General features: G+C 44.9%; 1 protein-coding gene across 2 annotated transcripts in view; it reads right to left on the bottom strand.

Moving 5' to 3' along the window:
- Window positions 1–20,114, bottom strand: part of NTRK2 (neurotrophic receptor tyrosine kinase 2) — a 335,421-nt gene that overhangs the window by 52,946 nt on the left and 262,361 nt on the right. For both annotated transcript variants that reach the window (XM_060609946.3, XM_060609944.3), the window contains exons 15-16: window positions 18,620–18,792; window positions 12,092–12,326 (exon numbers count right to left, since the gene is read on the bottom strand). In XM_060609946.3, coding sequence (XP_060465929.1) covers window positions 12,092–12,326; window positions 18,620–18,792 — 408 coding nt within the window. The remainder of the gene's footprint in view (window positions 1–12,091; window positions 12,327–18,619; window positions 18,793–20,114) is intronic.

The following is a 20,114-nucleotide window of genomic DNA, read 5'->3' as shown; positions in this document are numbered from 1 at the left end:
CTCCAAGATGCTGAATTAGTTTGTCTAAGGTGAGGTTCAATAATCAAGATTTTGACAAAAGCACTGTGAGATATTGAGGTGTGTGGTCAAGCTCAGGAGCCCAGAAGTGGGGAGCTCTTTAGTACCAGGTAAGATAATACTGCTAGGCCTCCATTAGCATGAAAAGAATTTGTCTTACAGTCAGACATCACAAATAACTGTGTGTTTAAAAATTCTCTTAGTGGAGCACAAATTAGGATGTGATTTGTCTGCAAAGTAGAATTTCTCAGCTCCTATGTCTGTACTAAGTTCTTATGACCAATAAAATGATCAGCAAGAGAGAGACGCTGCCACAACTCTGCAGAGGGATCCATGCTATTATTTTTAAGGACTTCATGTGTGTCCAAGAATAGGTTAGGTGGCTGCAACAATCTCTGAGGGTTTATAGTTTTTCATATCTGGACAAATAGACCAAGCAGATATGGGAACTAATTACTGGAAGGCAGAATTTGTTTGTAATGTTTCTTTGTTTGTTTAGTGAGAGAGAGAGAAACAGCATTAATGGGGGAGGGGCACAGAGAGACGGGAAGAGAGAGAGAGAGAATCTCAAGCAGGCTCCACACTGTCAGCACAAAGCCCGACTCAAGGCTCCATCCTACGATTGTGAGATCATGACCTAAGCTGAAATCAAGAATTGGACACTCAACTGACTGAGCCATCCAGGTGCCCCTGGAAGACAGAATTCTAAGAAAGCTTTACAGAGTGTTGAGAGAGGAAGTCAAGTCATACTTGGATTTAGGAGTGATTTCTATCCTAAAGACCCATCATGATGGATAGCAGTGTTACTTCCACACTTCCAAGAAGAATACCATACCATCTTTCTTGGAACCTCCTTTTAGGCAGTTATAAACAGTAAGACCCTAGTGAGTGCCTCATACCGTGTGAAACATTACGGAGGTCAAAATTAGAAGATAAGCATCCTGCCCAAGAATCATGTGTAATTGGATCACCTAGTCTTGGTTGTAACTGTGGTCACATGCAATAGTCTTTAAATTCCCACCCTACCCCGCCTGCTATTCTTTCCTTAAGATCCAGGTCAAATCTTGCTTCCTCCAGAGAACTTTCTAGATTTCATTCCCACATTCCAATAAAAAACAATTTATCTCTACTCATAACATGTATCACACTATGTAGCATCAGAGTGATTCATTTATGTGTTTTCTCCTCAGGAGGCTTGTCATCTTCTTTAGGGAGCAGAACATGTCTCACTCAGTATCTACAAATTGGAAAGGCATTGCTAAGAGCAATGTATACAGTACCAGCTTAGACTAATTCATTTCTCCATCCAAGGTGTTCTGTCCCTGACCATAGGACAAAGACCGTGGGAAAATGTAAACAGTGTGGACATTATTAATATTTCAACCCACATATTTTTTCCCAAAGCCTCCTTGAACCAATTCACAATTTGATCCTAGGGAATCTCTCAGAGGTAACAGGAAAGCTAAGATAATTTCCTCTTGCTCAATACTCACTGGAGATGGAGAAAATCTACTCTCTTACTTAAGTAATAATCTTGTGTAGGCAGGAAAACTTTAACTGTAGAAGAAGTATTATGTAAATGCAAGTTATTTAATTAGAAAGGAAAACAAAAAACCTTTACAGGAAGTAGCTGTTCTAAAGAGGTGGGAGAACTTGTTTTCTTTGCTGCAGCTTATAAGTGGTTCACTAATAGATTTTTGGAATGACATATTCATCATCAAGAGAGATGGCAACTGTCTTCAACTGCTAGGCAAGATGGAGTAACAGAGAACAGATTTACCTTCTCATGCGAAATAAGTAAAAAATGGCTTAAATTCAGATGAAACAATTATTTTCAAGACACTAGATAACAGACAGTGGAGGACAATGATCTGTGAGAGATGAGAAACAGATACGATGAATCTTATGATTGTTAAGCCTAATTTGTTGAAAGAGACAGAGGTGGGGAAAACCAGATGGAGATCGGCCAGCTCCCTAAGTTCAGGAGTTGGGAGCTGGGAGTCTGGGGAGATCAAGGCAGCTAGAGTGGAAAGGACAGAATTCTGGAAAAGGGAGAGCTGTACACAGAAAGAACGCTGAAGATCTGCAGAAGGTGCCACTTGAGTATTCAGCTGAGCACTCAACAGTGCATGCACGTGCATACACTATCAATGGCTGGGAAAGAATTCTTAGCCCAGGGGATCAGTGGAAGCCCAGTGCTCACAGAAGGTCAGAAACAGTGCTGATTCCCATGAAGAGGGTGAAAACCTCATGATTCATGGGGACTTGGGTAGAGTGCCAGTAGATCTTGTCTCAGTAACAAGGAATTATTAGCTCTAAAGTAAGCATTGGTCAGTCCTGCCTAATCTTAATAGCAACACACAAAGAAATCAAACTGTTTCAAGGCAATATAACCACATTCCAGAACAAAGCACAAAAGTATTTATAGGAATGAAAAAATACCCAGTACCAAACAAGATAAAATTCACAATGTCTGGCATCCAATCTGAGATTACCAGGCATACAAAGGGAGTAGAAAAATATGACCCATCGTTAGGAGAGAAATCAACCAGTGGAAATTGATCCAAGACTGGCACACATGTTAACACTAGAAAAAGCATACTGAAACATTATTATAAATGTACTACATATGTTTAAAAAATTAACTAGAGGCATGGACAATATAAGAAAAGCCATACTGAGCTTCTAGAAATGAAAACTATAATGCATGATGTTAAAAATACACTGTTTGGGAAGAATGGAAAAATAGACGTCGAAGAAGAAAAGATTATGGAACTTGAAGATACAGTAATAGAAAATATTGAAGATGAAACACACAAATAAAAGAGAATCCAAAAACACAAAAGATTTCAGTGAATCATGAGAGAGTTTTAAATGGCTTAATATGAGTCAAATTGGAGTCCCTAGGTGGTGAATAAGAGAAAGAGAAGAAATATTTGAACAAGTAATGGTCAAAAACTTTCCAAATTGATGGCAATTGTAAGGCCGCAAGTCCAAGTAATCCAAAGCATCCAAGCATAAGAAACATGAATGAAACTATAAGAAGGCATGTTCTAATCAGATTTCTCAAGACCAGGAATAAAGAAATTATTTTAAAAGCAGCCAGAAAAAAAAGAAACATTGTACACAGAGGAAAAAAGATCTCCCACTGAGAAATTCCAGTAGTTTAATTTTTTAACGATTATGTGCCACTCCCATTTATTGTTCTCAACAACTTTTAAAGGCAGGAACTCATTGCAAATAAATACATAGAGGCCACAAGGGTGCATAGGGTGAGTATGACATGATTTTCTTTACTCTTCCCAAAGTCATTCACTTTTGCTTCCTTTCATTCTATAGCAGAATCCCAGTTTTGTTTAGGTCTTTTACTGAAATGTCACACATCTTTTGGTTCCTTCTTCCCTAGAGTAGACTCCCAGTTTTGTATAGGTTTTCAGTAACAAGCCATTGATTTCTGCAAGCCTGTTCAGCACTTAGTCTTTTTTAAAAGTTTATTTATTTTGAGAGGGAGAGAGAGGGAGAGAGAGCAGGAGGGGCAGAGAGAGATGGAGAGAGAACACCAAGCAGGCCCAGCACTATCAGCACAGAGCCAGATGTGGGGCTCGAACTCATGAACTGTGAGATCATTGACCTGAGCCAAAACCAAGAATTGGACGCTTAACTGACTGAGCTACCCAGGTGCCCCATTTTTTGTTCAGCCCTTAGTCTTGCCCCACCTGTGACCAATGAGGTCACCATGAGGAGGCATCTGTCGAGGGGATGTTCTGGGAAAGACTTACTTTCTGATGAGAAGAATGTACACAAGAAGAAATTATCTGCTCCCTGAAGCCGCTCCACCCCCATTCTCCCCTAATTGAAGTTTTGATGTGCTTGGAGTAGCTGCCACCACCTTGCAGCCATGAGGAAAAGACCAAGGAAACAGCAAGTGCCAACCCCCAGCCCTGGCACTGGGTGGCCTGTGAATCAATCAGAAGCTGCCCACATATGAACTTCTTGTCATGCTAACGAAGACAACTCCCTATCTGCTTCGGCCACTGCTAGCAGCATATTGCTACCTTCCGCTAAATTCATTCTTCACTGATAGAAACATAAGATTAGAAAAGAGAAATCAGATTTGACTCCGTGCCTTGAGGACCTCAGTCCAATTTTCTTTCCTTTATACCCCAACTAACTCTTCGTCACCAGCTTTTTAAGGGGTTCTGGTGTGAGTAATGAAAAAACGTGGAATGTCACAGGCGTTAACAGCTGAAGACTGACTGCTTCAAAAAAGGGGGAGAAAGTACCTGCTGAAGATGCCTCTTAGCACTTTGAGGAATAAGAATCCAGCTGGCGCTTCCGGGCCAATGAGCTATGGCCTCCCTTCATTCCCACAGCACCTGACAGCGTATTTAATTTCTGCAGGTAGCACTTCCATGCAAAAGTGGACAGGCTAGTGACCCCAGGGATAAAGGACTCAGGAGACTAAAAAAAAACGCAAGGGAGATTTATTCCACGTCCTGCTAACAGTCTTCATCAGTCTTCACTGGGAAATGAATGGGACCAGGGACCCGGCCAAAAAATTTGCAGGCCAGTTCTTCTATGCTGGCCTTGGCCACTTTCCATACCCCTTCTTCAAAGGTCACATGGCATAGTGACATATTAAAGGCTCTGAGGAGACCTGCAGCACGGAAAATGATTACTTATCTTAGTGATTACGGATCTCTTTTCCTTGCGAACACCGCCAACAGCTCACGGGCCCAGTTTGAGAGATGCTGCTCTACTCTAGGAGTGGGGATTTGGGGATCTGTTGGGCAGATCTATTTTCATAAGCTGACAAAATGCAATCTGACATGTTTCTTTCTGGCATAAAAACTCTCAGTGGCTCCCTGCTGCCAAAAGGACCAAGTCCAAAGTCTTTGGCATGGCAAACAGGTACCCGCGAAATCTGATAATAGTCTCAATAGCCTACTTTGTTAGCCTGCCTGCAAAGATTGCATGCAAAAGAGCCCCCATTCCCTGGCCACACACCATGGTGTTTACACTGCCATCTCCTTCCATTGCTCCCTCCCATGCCAACAATGTCTCCCTCCCCACCTGGCGTGGGTCCTCTTGCCAGAAGAACAATTTGGGGTTCATATTTTATATGCTAGCTCAAACGTCACACCTCTGTGAGCCCTACTCTGATTCCCAAAGTAGGCTGGTGGCTTCCTCTTTAGTGTACATGTCTCTTTTACAGCATTTATCACAATATCACGGGTCTGAGATCTCCTCCGAGTCACAACCCATGTGTCTTTTTTATCTGGATGCCTTTAGTATCTAGTAAAGTATCTAGCACATAGTAGCTGCTTCATACATGTGTGTCGAACAAATGAATGAATGAATGAATGAATGAAATGACACCCACCCTCTTGCAACACCAAAGCATATGTAACAGGCTCTTAGGAAGGCTTGAATACAAATTAAGCCAATTTAGAATCTTGAGATAATTTATGCAAATCTAGTTTAATATAGAATTAGTCTGAACTCAATGTTCTGATTTCTCCCCGGCAGACAGGTTCCTCTGAACTGTGCTCTCTCTGAGTGTGGTGCAAAGCATAAATTGAAGATGATTTCATAAAGTAAACAAGCTCTTAAGTTTCTGGGGCCACTTTAATCAAAAGACGTTAAATGGCAAGGTCTACAAGTGGTCCTGTGGAAGTTGAGTGATTGTGTATCATGTATTAAGGGGGAAATTAAGGAAATGATGTATGCAAAAAAGAGTTAATGACATTCCTCTATCGGGAAGGGACTGTGTTGCCTCTTAAAATGAACAATGTGCCTGGTTTCAAACATTCTAGGAGGAGTATACCACAGGAGATTTTTCTTTTCTTTCTTTTCTTTTCTTTTCTTTTCCTTTTTCTTTTCTTTTCTCTTTTCTTTCTTTCTTTCTTTCTTTCTTTCTTTCTTTCTTTCTTTTACTATAGTGTAAGTGCAAATAAGTTTTAGCTCTGGGATCTCTACTGAAAAGATAAGGACATGCCTCTCTCCCTACTTTTACTTCCTGAAGCCAGGGCTCCCAGCCTCAGGGCCAGGCCCATCTGCAAATCTGAGTATCTTCTTTATTCTACAGGGCTAAAAAGTCACACTCATAAAGGCATTTCCTGATTCATGTCCTGTTCAACAATCATGCATTGGCCACCTAGTATGTGCCCTACCCAGTGGCGGTCTCTATGGTTACAAAGATGTGTAAGACTTGTCCTCTTCCTGCTTCCATGTTAGTGAGAAGACACATATATGCACAAATTTCCATGATGCAATGTGCTTATGCTGTGATATTTATTTATATATTGGTGAGAATGCATTTATTAATGAGATACATTTTTTAAAAACTTGAGTATAGTTGACACATGTTTTGGGTGTATGTAGCATAATGTATAAACTTGTCACATCACTATGCTGTAATGCTTATTTATATGAAGTGTGGAGGTACTATGGATTTGTGAGTGATTATTCTGCTTGGAGGAAATCAGGGAGGAGGGGAAACAGGAATTGTGTCTTAAGAATTAGCAGGTGGGGGAGTGCCTGGGTAGCTCAGTCGGTTAAGCGTCTGACTTTGGCTCAGGTCATGAGCTCACGGTTGGTGAGTTCAAGCCCCGCATTGGGCTCTGTGCTGACAGTTTGGAGCTTGGAGCCTGTTTCGGATTCTGCGTCTCCCTCTCTCTCCTTCTGCCACTCCCCAGCTTGCACTCTGTCTTTGTCTCTCTCAAAAATAAAAAATAAATAAATAAAATAAAATAAAATAAAATAAAATAAAATAAAATAAAACAATTAGCAGATGGGGCGCCCAGGTGGCTCAGTTGATTAAGCATCTGACTCTTGATTTCATCTCAGGTCATGATCTCATGGTTCCTAAGATCAAGCCCTGCATGGAGCTCTGCCCTGACAGCACCCACCCTGCTTGGAATTCTCTCTCTCCTCTCCTTTCTGCCCCTCCCCTGCTCACATGTTCTCTCTCTCTCTTGAAATAAATAAACATTAAAAAGATAAAAAGAATTAGCCCGCATTCACCAGGGAGATTCAGTGCTGTTCTCTATAAAGGGAATGACGTTGGTATTTTACACAATGAACCACTAAGCACATTTGTGGAATGAATCAAGATTGATCAATCAATCTATCAATCAATCTATCAATTGATCTTTCTAGAAACACTCATATTGCACAACAAAATTCCTTAAAAACTAAACACATTCTTCTCAATACCAAGGTATGAAAGTTAATGCTTGATTATTTCTTATGTGTTTCTCTGGTTCTTAAGTTATGTAAACCTTCCCCTAGCCTCTGTGATTCAGGCCTTTATTTTCCAGTTGATACTGACGTTCAAATCAGTTCTTCTAGCTACTTGTTACATCTTCTGATTCTGGTACAATCCATCTTCTTTTCTTTCTGCAGTTAATAAATTGGTATTGAGCACCTAAAGATGATTTCTTAGACGTTGTTGCTGGTATCACTTTAATACTTTAGGATTCTGACCATGGCCCTGCTTAGCCCATATATACTCACTTGCCTTTTTAAACGTCCACCATAAATTAACTTGCCTATTCTGCTTCCTTCTTTTTTCTCCTTAAGTGGAAGGTGAATTAAAGGATGGTCTCTCTTACCTCCTCAACATAAAACTAAACCCCAAAGGGGAACAGGATTTCAAAGTTAGGATTTCAGATCTTCAGGGCTCTCTCCTCACCAATAGATCACATTCATTTTAAGCACACATTGGACCCAAAGAGTGAAAATCACCAAGGTGCACTTCAGGAAAATTTCAGTGGATCCACTGTGGCTCAGCAATGACCAAGAAGAGTGAGCTCCTCGGTTTCCAAAAGGCAGAATGTGGCAGAAATCTGGTTCAGATGTTTCCTAAATGCTAGGTTTTGCCAGTGAAGGGAAGGAATAAAAACCAAATAAAAGACTGGTACTGCAGAGCTGCTAATGAAAACAATTCAGAGGACATAAATGCTAGAGTAATTTTGAACTCGCCATATCAGGCTGGTTTCAATGCAAATGTACTGTTCCGATTTCTCCCTTCCTCGGGAGGATATAATTAGCTCAGCTGCAACAGGGTGGAAGCCTTGAGGCAGCCGTTTCCTGGGGCAGCCAGCTCCCCCATGATGGAGGAACAGCTGCCACATGCCTCTCCTGCCACGGATTGCACGGAGCTGTGGCCACCCCACCAGGTTGCTCATAAGCCACCACGAGCAGAAGGCGCAGGTTGCCAGGGGGATTGGCTCTTGCTTAAAGATAAGGGACATGTTGCTCCTCAACCTAGTTGACTCCAGGACTAATCACCATTCTTCCAGAGAAGATAGCTGTGGCAGACACAAAAATCCTTCCCTGCTGTTGTGGCGGAAGAGATTCTTAACATAGGTGATGACAGCCCCCACCAGCTACGGCAGTTCCTCCCCTTGGGGTCTGATGCAGGCTCTTGGAGAGGATAGGAAGTAAATAATGAAGGGAAACACACTTCAAGTGCTGGCCCAGGAGAAACCCAAACTCTAAAGAAAGCACATTCCCCAGCTACAATGACAAGGAGGATGAAAATACACCATGTTGGGAAGGGGATAAATGGCAGGGCCTAGAGAGGATCCGACTGGTGGAAAGCAAGAGTGCTCTGGGAAACAGCCATTGCAAGATGGCGCTGGAGTTCACCTGCAGAAACAGCAACAGCTTCTTCTTGTCCATTTGGCAGACTCAACAGAATGGAACCCACTGATTTGCTTTTGATATTTTAATAAGCAAAAACATTCTACAAATGAGTTCTAGGATGATAAATACTTTCATGGAACCAAAAGGTAAACAAGAATTTGTTTTCTTACTATCAAAATTGTCAGGTCTTACATCCATCATCCACTTTCTTACCCCCTTCTGCCCACCCCCACCTATAGCAAAGGCCAATGTAAGGCTGGTTCTTCTTCCTCATCTGAAGGATGAACAGGCAAATGGACATACAGATCCTGCAGTCACCACTGAGTACTGATCATGATGGGAACAGGGTGGGGGATGGGGTTAAAGAAATGTGACATCTGAAGCACATTTGCTAATGACTAGGATAGTTCCAAGAACATTCAACAAATAACGAGACTGGGAATTGTAATCTCTTCTAATGAATTCAGAAAAAAGTACTTCGGGAAAATGTCTCCTAAGCGGTGAATTTTCTTTTAAACAAATGTTAACAAAATAAGATAGATGACAAACAACAATACTTTTATAATGCGTACATAATCCAGACTAACTTCTTACGTTCATAATAATGGTCACTATTTTACTAGTATTTTCCTTTTTGGGTGGTTTTTTTTGAAGAGATGAGATATAATTTATGTACCATAATCTTTACCTTTCTAAAGTACACAATTCAGTATGTTTATAAATATACTAGATAACCACCACCACTATGCACTTCTAGAACATTTTCGTCACTACAAAAAGAAACTCCACATCCAGAAGAAGTCACTCCTCATTCTCTATTCTCCCAGCCATTGGCAACCACCGATCTACTTTCTGTCTCTTTGGATGGGCCTCTTTTGGACATTTCATATAATGGAGTCACATATGTGACCTTTTGAGTCTGGCTTCCTAATTTACCATAATGGTTGCATTAAGGTTCATCTGTGTTATAGCATGAATCAGTACTTCATTCCTTCTTCTTGGTCAATAATATCCCATTGTATGGATCACCACATCTCGCTTAGCCATTTATCAGTTGATGGGCACTTAGGTTGTTCCCACTTTTTACCTATTATGGACAATGCTGTTATGAACATTTATGTACACGTTTTTGTGTGAACGTATGACTTCAGCTCTCTTAGGGACATACCTAGGGGTGGAATTGCTGAGTTACACCATGAGTCTGTGTCGAACGTTTTGAGAAGCTGCCAAACCATTTGCCCAGGCAGCTGCACCACCTTGCATCCCTACCAGCAGCACGAGGTCTCTGATTTCTCCACATTCCTGTTAACACTTGTTATTGTCTGCCTTTATTACAGCCATCCTGGGGAGTGTGAAATGGTATCTCACTGGGGCTCTGATTTACATTTCCCCAATGACTAATGATGTTGAGCATCTTTTCATGTGGTTATCGGCCATTTGTGTATCTCCTTTGGAGATGCCTCTCTTAAAAAGTTTGCCAATTTTTTAAATTGGGGGCTTTATATTCTTACTACTGAGCGTTTCTATATTCTTCCTCTGATTTCTTTTTTCTAGAGGTTGTAGAAGGGGACAATGGACTCCACCTGGCCCCGTCCTGGCTTTGGGAATGAAGCATGATTTTATCCATTTGGATCAGGATAAAGTTGAAAAACATTTATTGAGTACTTATTTTGTGCCAAGCATTCTAAGACCTTTATTGACTTACTGCTAAAGAGAAAGCTGTTGCTTGGGCCACATGCTTTTCCCTTCGATGTTCAATCAGATCATTAAAGCTTTTCTTTAGGGAAGCACTCATGTGGTTCTTCATCTCTTGAGACCAAGAGATGTCCCCTACCCCTCCTCTCACCAAAGGAGCAGAGCTAGCAGTGGAGATGCATCCACTGGCAGGTAATATCTCCTGCCAAAGTTTAGATATCTAGAACAGACTAGTCATCCCTAGACTCAGAACAGGTGCTTTGAAGCTCCATTTTAAACATCTGAAGTTAAGACCATGCTCACGTTTCCTACAAATACACCCAAGAGACTCCTTTTCAATTTGGTTCCCACTCTTCCTTTGCCCCACAAAGGAATGTGTGGCAATGCTGTGGGCAATGCTTCCCAAGGTGACCAAAGGAGGAAACCCCACAAAACAATCTACAGAGGAATATGCAGGAGAGCAATGGATTCATTTTCTTAGACTACTTGTAGTGATGTTGGCTTAGCTAAAATGCAGAGGCATGAGAAGTGAGTAAGGCTGCAAAGAGGGGCACAGGAAACAAACAGACAAGGCTCCTCAAAAGTAAATCATGAAGGGATGAACAAAGGTAAGGAGAGGCGTTCTCTCTACCAGTCCTACCTTATTATGAAAGCTAGCTGAGTTCTGTGTTTTACCTTCTTAGGCTCTGTACACACACCACATTTATTCCTCTTCCTTCCTATTCTCTTTCTCTGCCCTTGAAAATCAGGTAAAACCACAAGGGAAGCAAATTGAGGGTTTGACGTGGTAGAACACCACTTCAAACCTTCACTTTAATTATCATGACTTCAAGGTTTCCAGAAATGTCCTTTTCCTCTCCTACCAAGATTCAAATCCACCTTGCCAAGGGGACCAATTCCAGGTGATCAGGGGATTTGAGTTGTTGTCTATAACTCTAGCCCCCAGTGCTTCAAGTGCTGGAACCCCAGCCAGGGGTGGCACTATTCAGTAGGAGGCAGAACAGAACCTCTTCCATCTCACTGAGAAGGCCACCAGCTACCCCACTTTCCACCAAGATGGCTCTGGGTGGTAACTTCCAAGGTCTACCATGCTATTATTTATGTGAACAAGTTCATCTTCAGCCACACCTCAAACAGAGACTCCAGGAGTAATTTCATGGAATCAAACCCAAACCTCAAAACCCTTTAACCTCATGCCAACCAGGAATTCTCCCAAGCCCTGGGGCTCCCCTGGAGGAACCATTCATGGTGAGGGCTTTTCTCTTGGAGATATCACACACCACTCTGGAGAGCCATGGAAGCCACAGGATGGGTTTTATTGGCTAAGTTGTGTTCCCTCCAAATTTGAACCCCCAGTGCCTCAGCATATAGCTGTATTTGAGACAGGGTCTTCGAAGAGGTGATTAAGTGAAAATGAGGCTGTGGGCGGGGCCTTCATCTAATCTGATGGTGTCCTTATAAGATGAGGAACTTTAGACACAGAGAGAGACACCAGGGATGAGCACGCAGCAAAAAGACCATATGAGAAAGGCACTGTCTGTAAGCCAAGGGTCAAAGCAACCCTGTCTTCACCTTGATCTTGGACTTTTAGGCTTTAGAGAAAATAAACGTCTGTTGTTTGAGCCCCTTGTCTCTGGCATTGCGTTACAGCAGCCCCAGCAAAGGAATACAAGGGCCTCCCAGGGAAAGAGGGCCCTGGGGGCTCCCGGTGGGCACAGCCACTCACCCTGTAGTAGTCAGTGCTGTACACGTCCCGGGACATCCCGAAGTCCCCGATTTTCACCAGGAGGTTCTCACCGACCAGGCAGTTCCGGGTGGCCAGATCTCGGTGCACAAAGTGTTGGGACGCCAGGTAGACCATGCCCGCCGCGATCTGCTGGGCGATGTGCAGCATCTGGGACTGCGTCAGCTCTGTCGGCGGGTTGCCTTCGGCCATCAGCACAGCGTCAGGCCCGTGGGCCCTGTGGAGGACATGGAAGGCGTTGCTGGATCCCCAGCTTTTTCCTCCAGGGGCCCTTTGTTCCCATCAGCTGCTGGGGCTCAAGGGCTGCGTGACTTAGCTAAAGAGGGGGGAAGGATGCTTCACCCACAGGTGCACCCCTAAAGCCTTGAGAGCACCCAGGCTTCATTTCCCAGGGCATCTAGAATTCCCAGGGCCATGTGGACCTGAATGGTACCCTCCTCAACACACACACAGAGGTGTACATTTTAGGGGCTCCAGAGCTGGGCTAGGGCCAGGCACTGGCCAGAGCCCCTGACCCTGAGAAGCAATGGAGAAAGAACATAAGGGGAGAGTTTGGCTCTCTTGAAGCGATGGGTCATCGTGCCTTAGTGGGAACCCCAGCCCTCCCCTCTCAGCTATATGCTTCGGCCAAGTGCCCCCGACCTGGGCCAATGCCTCTAGAGTGACCCCACCAGGGCCAGAGCTCTTTCAAGCTGCCCTCTCTCTTTCAAGCCCAACTGAGCAGAATGTCAGGGCACCCTCAGACATCATTCCCTGTGACAAATCCCATCTCCTCCTGCCCACCCCTCCCCCCACCTCCAGCTCGGCATGTGCACTGGCCACCACATGGAGAGCTTTTTGAACCACAATAGATTGATCCTTTTACTGGGCTGAGTTTTATCCTTTCCACTATGGAGGGGGGGAGGGTGTAGAGGGAGTATGGTATTTTATATCTTCTTTTTCTTACTTTTTTTTAAAGATTATTTACTTAGAGAGAGAGAGAGAGAGAGAGAGAGAGAGAGAAAGAGAGTACAAGCAGGGAAGGGGCAGAGAGAGAGGGAGACAGAGAGAATCCCAAGAAGGCTCCACACTGTCAGCGCAGAGCCTGATGCAGGGCTCAATCCCACAAACTGTGAGGTCATGACCTGAACGGAAATTAAGAATCGGATGCTTAATGGACTGAGCCACCCAGGCGCCCATATCTTCTTTTTCTTCTGTCTTATGCACTTGGCCTTTTCCCAGTTGTGTGATGACTTAAGGTATCTAAACACTGGCATGTGCTTTTTTTGGGGGGGTGGTCCCACAGTGAGGATGTGCCCTCAGCCCCGGCAGTCCCCACTCTGGAATCCTGCCAAGACCAGTGTTGCTGCCCCTGATGGCTCTGTAGAGCAAAGAGTAAAGGGTCCCTTTCTTCTAGAAGCTTCTGTGGAGGGGTCAAAGGGGTTCTCCCTCCCAGAGGCAAATAAGGGAGAAGATTTCCTTCAAGACAGTTGGAAGCACTCAAAATAAATATAGAAGATTTTAAATGGATTTTAAAGTGGACGACCCCACCTGCAGTGTTCCAGAACCGTATGAGAATTTGCAAATAAAAGAGGCTGAATGATCCCAGAACTCTCTGCTCCTTCTGTCTCTTCGTACCACCCAGACCTACCTCAGTCAGATGGTCTCAAACTGCGGGTGGAAGTGCCTCCTTCCTGGCTCCAGCCCACAGTGATTCCCCTTTTCTGGATTTCCAAATCTCTTACTCTCGTATTCCCTTAGAACAAGCACTGGAGGGGCACCTGGGTGGCTCAGTCGGTTAAGCGTCTGACTTCGGCTCAGGTCACGATCTCACGGTTGGGGAGTTCGAGCCCTGCATCAGGCCCTGTGCTGACAGCTCGGAGGCTGGAACTTGCTTCGGATTCTGTGTCTCCCTGTCTCTCTGTTCCTCCCCTGCTCACTCTCTGTCTCTGTCTCTGTCTCTCTCTCTCTGCCTCTCAAAAATAAACATTAAAAAAAAAAAAAAAAAAGAACAAGCACTGGACAAGGAGGAGAGGAGTTTTCCAGCACCAGGATCTAGGGAAGCTTTGAACTTGTCCGGTCTGTAATTTCCCATCAGTCAAACATACAGATATTAGGCTGGGTGATCCTGTAGGTCCCTCATGTCTCTAAATATCTGCGTTGAAACATTCCCAGGGAGGGGCTTCCTGTTTTTGTGCAAGGAGGTTCTGGTGCCTGTCACCTCCACTCAGACCCAGCCCCTAGTGCCTCCCCGTTGTAGCACTGAGGAGCAGTGTGGGGAAATGCCCTGGGGCTCTGTTCAGCTCAAAACCTCTGGGCAAGGCTCAGGGTATCCAAACGGAATTTGAATCCCATCCTAGCACACTAGCTGTGACCTCAGGTGACCTGCAGAACCACTCTGGACTGTCTCCTCATTCTGTAAAGAGGGGGTACCCACCACACCCTCCTAAGCTTACCAATACGAGCAATAACTGAGAGCTTGCTTGGGCTTTCGTGCAAAGCCAGCACTAAAGATTGCTCCAATGTTGTTCTTCCCAGCACCCAAGGGGGCCAGGGAAAGAGGGGAAAGTGGGAATGTTGTCTCTTATTACAGGACTCAAAGCCCTGACTGTGACTTCAATACTAGTAGAGAGACCTAGAAGAACACACAAACTATGAGAAATCCTGAAATATCCCAAGAATCTAGGCCAGGATGGAATCTCCTTCATGGATCTAAATCAAAGAGTGAAATAACGTTGCCGATTTGCCAGGAATCTAGACCCTTCTAAGAATCTATCAGTTGCAAAGTCTCCAGAGAAGACAGAGGCCAGTGCCATAGGCCACCTGTGCACAAAGCCCCATGCTCCAGCCTTACCCTCTGAAGGCCCCAGAAAGCTGTGACTCCCCAGTGCCTTCTGCACTCTCTGATACCACGTGCAGGTTGGGGCAGGCTCTGGCACGCTAAATACTCACATGCTTGCTTGTGAGTATTTAGCAGGACTCCTTGTAATGGGAGACGCCTCTGCATGCTTTCTTGGAGCAGAAAGTCCTGCTGTAAGAGGGCAGGTGAGTCTTCTAACCAAGTTCTCAAGAGGAGTATAAATGAACTTAACACAGCAGCTCTCTGCTTCACTCCTCAGGTGACCCTGCAGCTCTTAGAAATCAAACCATGTTTACCTCTTCCAGGAGAACATGCCTTAAGAGGGGAAAAACACGAGTAGCACCCCGCTTGAGGAGCGGGAAGGCTCAGTGGGCTTCTAACGGGGGAAGCTGTTCACCGTTCCTCCGCTTATTCTCTCCAAGTGTGGGTTACAGCGGGCACTTAGCCACACTGTCTGGTTCCAGAATGCCACGGCACATTACCTTCCTTCTGAGTTTTATCAACAGCTACCCCAAGAGGAAGTATTGCAGTGCTCTATGGGTTTTGCAGCCAGGGTCTGTGGGTTTGGATCTCAGCTGTGTCACTCACCAGCATCGTGACCCAGTTTTTTGGACCATAAAATGGGAATAATGGTAATCATAGTTTATTAAGTTTATGCAAGTTAAACCACTTAAATTGCTTAGAAGGCTCAATAATATTAGCTGTTATTGCTTGGAGAAGCCTTATCTCTCTTCCTCTTGTTGGAAAGGAATTCTGGAGAGATTCCAATAGGCAAAACTGTCATCTCCTTGCCAGCAAGAACTATGTTTTACTCCTCATTTCCTGGCCAACCTAGCAGAGGACTTGGCCATGTTGGTACTCAATGTATGGCTTCGGGGTGAATAAAAAGAGTGAGAGGAAATTGTAGACATCTGTCTTTATAGGCCAGTGCCAATGATGCTTGGGGACATGTTCATGGTGGTTTAGGGGCTAGACTCCCTTCCAGAAAGGGAGGGCAGACTATAGTTCAGAGCACATTATTGTGCCTAAGAACCTGATTCTTGGCATTGAATACCTCTTGAAACCAGAGTCCATCAGATTCTGAGATCAAGCAGAAGAGATTCCTAAAAATCAGGTGCCTGCTTCTTCTGGAAGCAGGAAGGAGAGCTAAGGAGAGGTTGGTTGAGCCAAAAGCGAAAGGATCAACACATGCGTGTGCACGCGCACACACACACACACTTGGTTACATACGCATGCATACACGTATGTGCACACGCAGTGTGAGCTCACAGAAGCATTTCATTGCATATGGGTGAATACGTTTGGTTGTATTATGCTACAGTTTTTGGAAAGCACCATCTTTAAATAGACAAGTAGCTGAGATCATGGGAACAAGGGAAAAATACTTCTAGGAGCAGCTAATTTTCCTCCTTTCACATCAGAGCTGAAAGACAAAAGCTACCATCATCATCTCTTATCACCTACAAGAAAAACCTTGCAGGCACAGAGCAGTGCATCAGGATGATGGTCTCTGAACACCAAGTGTCGGCTACACATCCCTAATTTCACTGGCTTTCCTCCCCCCCCCCCCCAACAATTGTAAGCAAGGCAGAGCACAGGGACCCATCCCAGCAAGAGGACTAAATTGCACACATATTCATGAGGCTAGAGACGGCAAAAGTGATCCAGAAGGTGCAAACCACATGATGGCATTTTCTAAGCACAGAGGTACACTGCCCCCTCCACTGTTCTCACCGTGGTGGACTTATTATGTAAACAGCACAGTTTCTGAATCTTCCAGGGGCTGCACGAAGTGACTACCTGGTGCCCTTTTCTGGGGAAAGCCCTTTCCAGCGCCCCCAGAAACTGGAGAAGGATAGAGAGGTGTAGGTCACCATAACACAAGAGGTATAATATCTCCAGCATTGTGGATCCCTCAGCGTGGCAGAGAGGGAGGACAGCGGGGACAGCATCTACCGATTATCTGCCACCACAATAGTCTTGACACTAGTCCTCTATGTGGGCATTATTATACCCCTTTTACTGAGGCTGACATCTTTCTCATTTGTCCTAAATTCTACTACCTACTGAGATATCACAGGCAGCACACTTGCTAATCTTTCAAAGTTGAGGGGCAGCTACATTGGAAAGACAACTGCATGTTAGAGCCAGAGGTGACACAGAGAGAATCTAACTCAGGTCCACGTGGGCTGAGGATCCAACCAAGCGACACAGCTGCTGATGCAGACTGGGGAGGAGAATCCAGTCTCCCCAGCCCACGCTACTGGGAATCTCACTCTTTCCACTCATGATCTTAAACGGGTGGGTTCCATTCGTTCCCCTGCTCAATGCAAATAAAAGCATTCCTTGGTTTCCTTCAGCAAGGAGTGTGTGGATCAGCTCATTTCTTCTGTCCCTTGGGAGGTGCAGGAGGAGAACACTGACCGGGAACCCTAGCTGGGTGACCACGGACTTCTCTGTCTTACCCAGTGTAGCTCTCCCAGTGATTCCCTTCGTGGAGGCAGTTGGTTTACCAGTAGATATCATCACCAGTGGAATTCGAGCTTCTCCTTGTTGAAAACTTCCTATTTGCTTCTATGCTAAGAGTTTTCTGTACTTATCCCAACTTAGTCCTCATATCTGCCCTGCTAGCTCCGTATCACTACCTGAACAGCTGAGACACTTGCCCAAGGTCCCTTGGCTAATAAACGCCAGAGCTGAGATTCAACTCCTCACTATTTCAGAGTATCTTCACCTTGACCCCTGGATTATGGGCACTCAGCATTGTCTCTCACTTATTCTGTCTTGAGACCCCTCCCTGTCATAAGGTGGGGGACTTTCTAGAAAGCCACTGGTAAACTAAAATCTAATTAGGTTAATGCTAGAAATCCAAGTGACATGGACCCTATTTTATAACCCAGTGGCTCCCTTATATAATCAACATTTGCCCCTTCCTTGCCTTGCCTTCTTCTAATGACCCTGTTTGCCACAAAACACCTCAAGTGAAGGCTGTCCATCTTTGCAGGGCTTCAGGGTCTCAGCAAGAACTATAGCCTGTGTTTCCAATGGTCCCATCCAATGTTTTTTTACCTCCTTCCTTCCAGAGCTTTTGCTCTATGGATTCTGTTCTTTTCACCACATCCCTGACCTCCTCCTGACCTCCTGAGTCTCCATTTTGTTGTCAGGTTAAAATCCAACTGCTCATCTCTCCACCCTTGATTCCTCCTCACTCCTTTTACACATCCTGTGCCTACTCTGGGCTCTCCACTCCTGGATGACCAAACCTCTCACCGTGACACCTTAGTCCCTTAACTCACTGATTCCTTAGCCCTGAAGGACACTCTTCTCTAATCCACCTAGCAAACTCCTACAGATACTCTACGGTCCACTTCAAATGCCATGTCACATGCCACTTCATTAACAAATGCTCAATGAACACAGGTGCAACTGAGTGGAATCGCTCACATCACATGCTGTAGAGTTAGTTCGTTAAGACAAGAACATTGCCGTGGCCTCAGTTTCTTTCTCTGTGGTACGTGGTGGTGGTGTCACCAGGAGAGGCCATTCTAGAGAAAGTTCTAAGTGACCCTTGGACCTTCCCAGCAACTGCTGGTCCTCACCCTCCATCTGTCTTAATCATGAAGGCCTGCGCCGTCCTCAAGCCCCCTCCCATCCCATCCCCCGCACCGCACCTGAGGAACTTGTTGAGATCCCCGTGCTTCATGTACTCAAAGACCATGATGAGCGGGTCGCCCTCCACACAGACACCGTAGAACTTGACAATGTGCTCGTGCTGGAGGTTGGTCAGCAGCTCTGCCTCACGGTGGAAGTCCTTGCGGGCGTTGTCACTGGCGTCCTTCAGCGTCTGAGGATGAGGGGCAGACAGAGGAAAAACATCAACACACCTTAAACTGACATCAAAGGGAAAGGTTGTGTTGAGAAGGAAGTACTTCAGTGAGCCCCGAGGTTCGTAGATGGGAAGGAAATCCATCTCATTTACTATACAAAAGATTGGAAAATTGCCTAATTCCTGAAGAAATACCGTTTGTATTAATAACTGAGGAAAAGTCCCTTATGGGTATGGAACGCTTTACGGTTTACGAAGCACTCGTACAGATGTTTTCTCATTAAGTAACAGACATGAGCTTTTTATAGTCTTAACCCATTTTTTTCTCTATCATTACCCAGTTATCACCACAGACTTCCCTTCCTTTTTGGTACCTGTTACTTTTTCAAGGATGCTATGTGCCGCTCACTTCCGCTCACATAATTTTAAGAAAAACTTGTTATTATGGAAATATCCAGTAGATAGGAGAGCATACTGAACCCTCGTGCACCCATCTTCCAGCCTTGACTGTGATCATTGGGCCAGCATTACTATGTAACCCTTCAGAAAGGCTTCACTCGTGCTCACCCACGCTGCCGGCCCAGGAAAAGCCCCGATCTGGGGAGGTCCAAGCAGGCCGGTCACGTGACCAAGATGAAGGTGCCCAGGATAGTTCTCTTCTCAGACCACTCTGCCCCCACGGTGTCATAGCAGGGCAAAGCTGCCATGGGCTGATGACACACACCTGCACTGAACTCCTGTCCTGTGCCGGTCTCTGAGCCAGAGCTGTGGTGACATCGGGAAGACACTGACCCATATCCTGGCCTCAGGTGCTTATGGACAAACAGGGAGATGAGCCACATTTATGATTAACTATAACTCAAGTTTAAGACGTGTATCCAATGTGAGCTCCCCTGCATCTCTGTCCAGTTTGATCACTTGACATGCTTCTCTTGAAACCTATGCTCCCACCTTAAGAAAGATCCACAGCTGCCCAAATGACATCAGGCCGTGCCTTCCTGTCTCTGCGTGTGTTCATTCTTCTGCCTGGAGTCCTGACTCGGGCATGGGCACTGGTGTCCGAGGTTGAATGATACCCGTACAAAGGCGTCCATGTCCCAACCCCAGAATCTATGAATATGTTACTTTACATGGCAAAAGGGACTTTGTAAATGCGATTACGTCAGGATCTTTTTTTTTCCTCCATGTTTATTTATTCTGAGAGTGGAAGAGGTGCAGAGAGAGGAGCAGAGAGAGTAGAATCGTAAGCAGGCTCCGTGCTGCCAACGCAGAGCCCGACCTGGGGCTCAATCTCATGACCGCGAGGTCACACAAGGTGGAAACGCTTAACCGACTGAGCC

The sequence above is a fragment of the Panthera onca genome, chromosome D4 (assembly GCF_046562875.1).
Source record: "Panthera onca isolate mPanOnc1 chromosome D4, mPanOnc1 haplotype 2, whole genome shotgun sequence".
In the NCBI taxonomy this organism is placed as follows: domain Eukaryota; kingdom Metazoa; phylum Chordata; class Mammalia; order Carnivora; family Felidae; genus Panthera; species Panthera onca.
The sequence above is the reverse complement of the archived record's forward strand: the minus strand, read 5'-3'. Positions and strand labels throughout refer to the sequence as shown.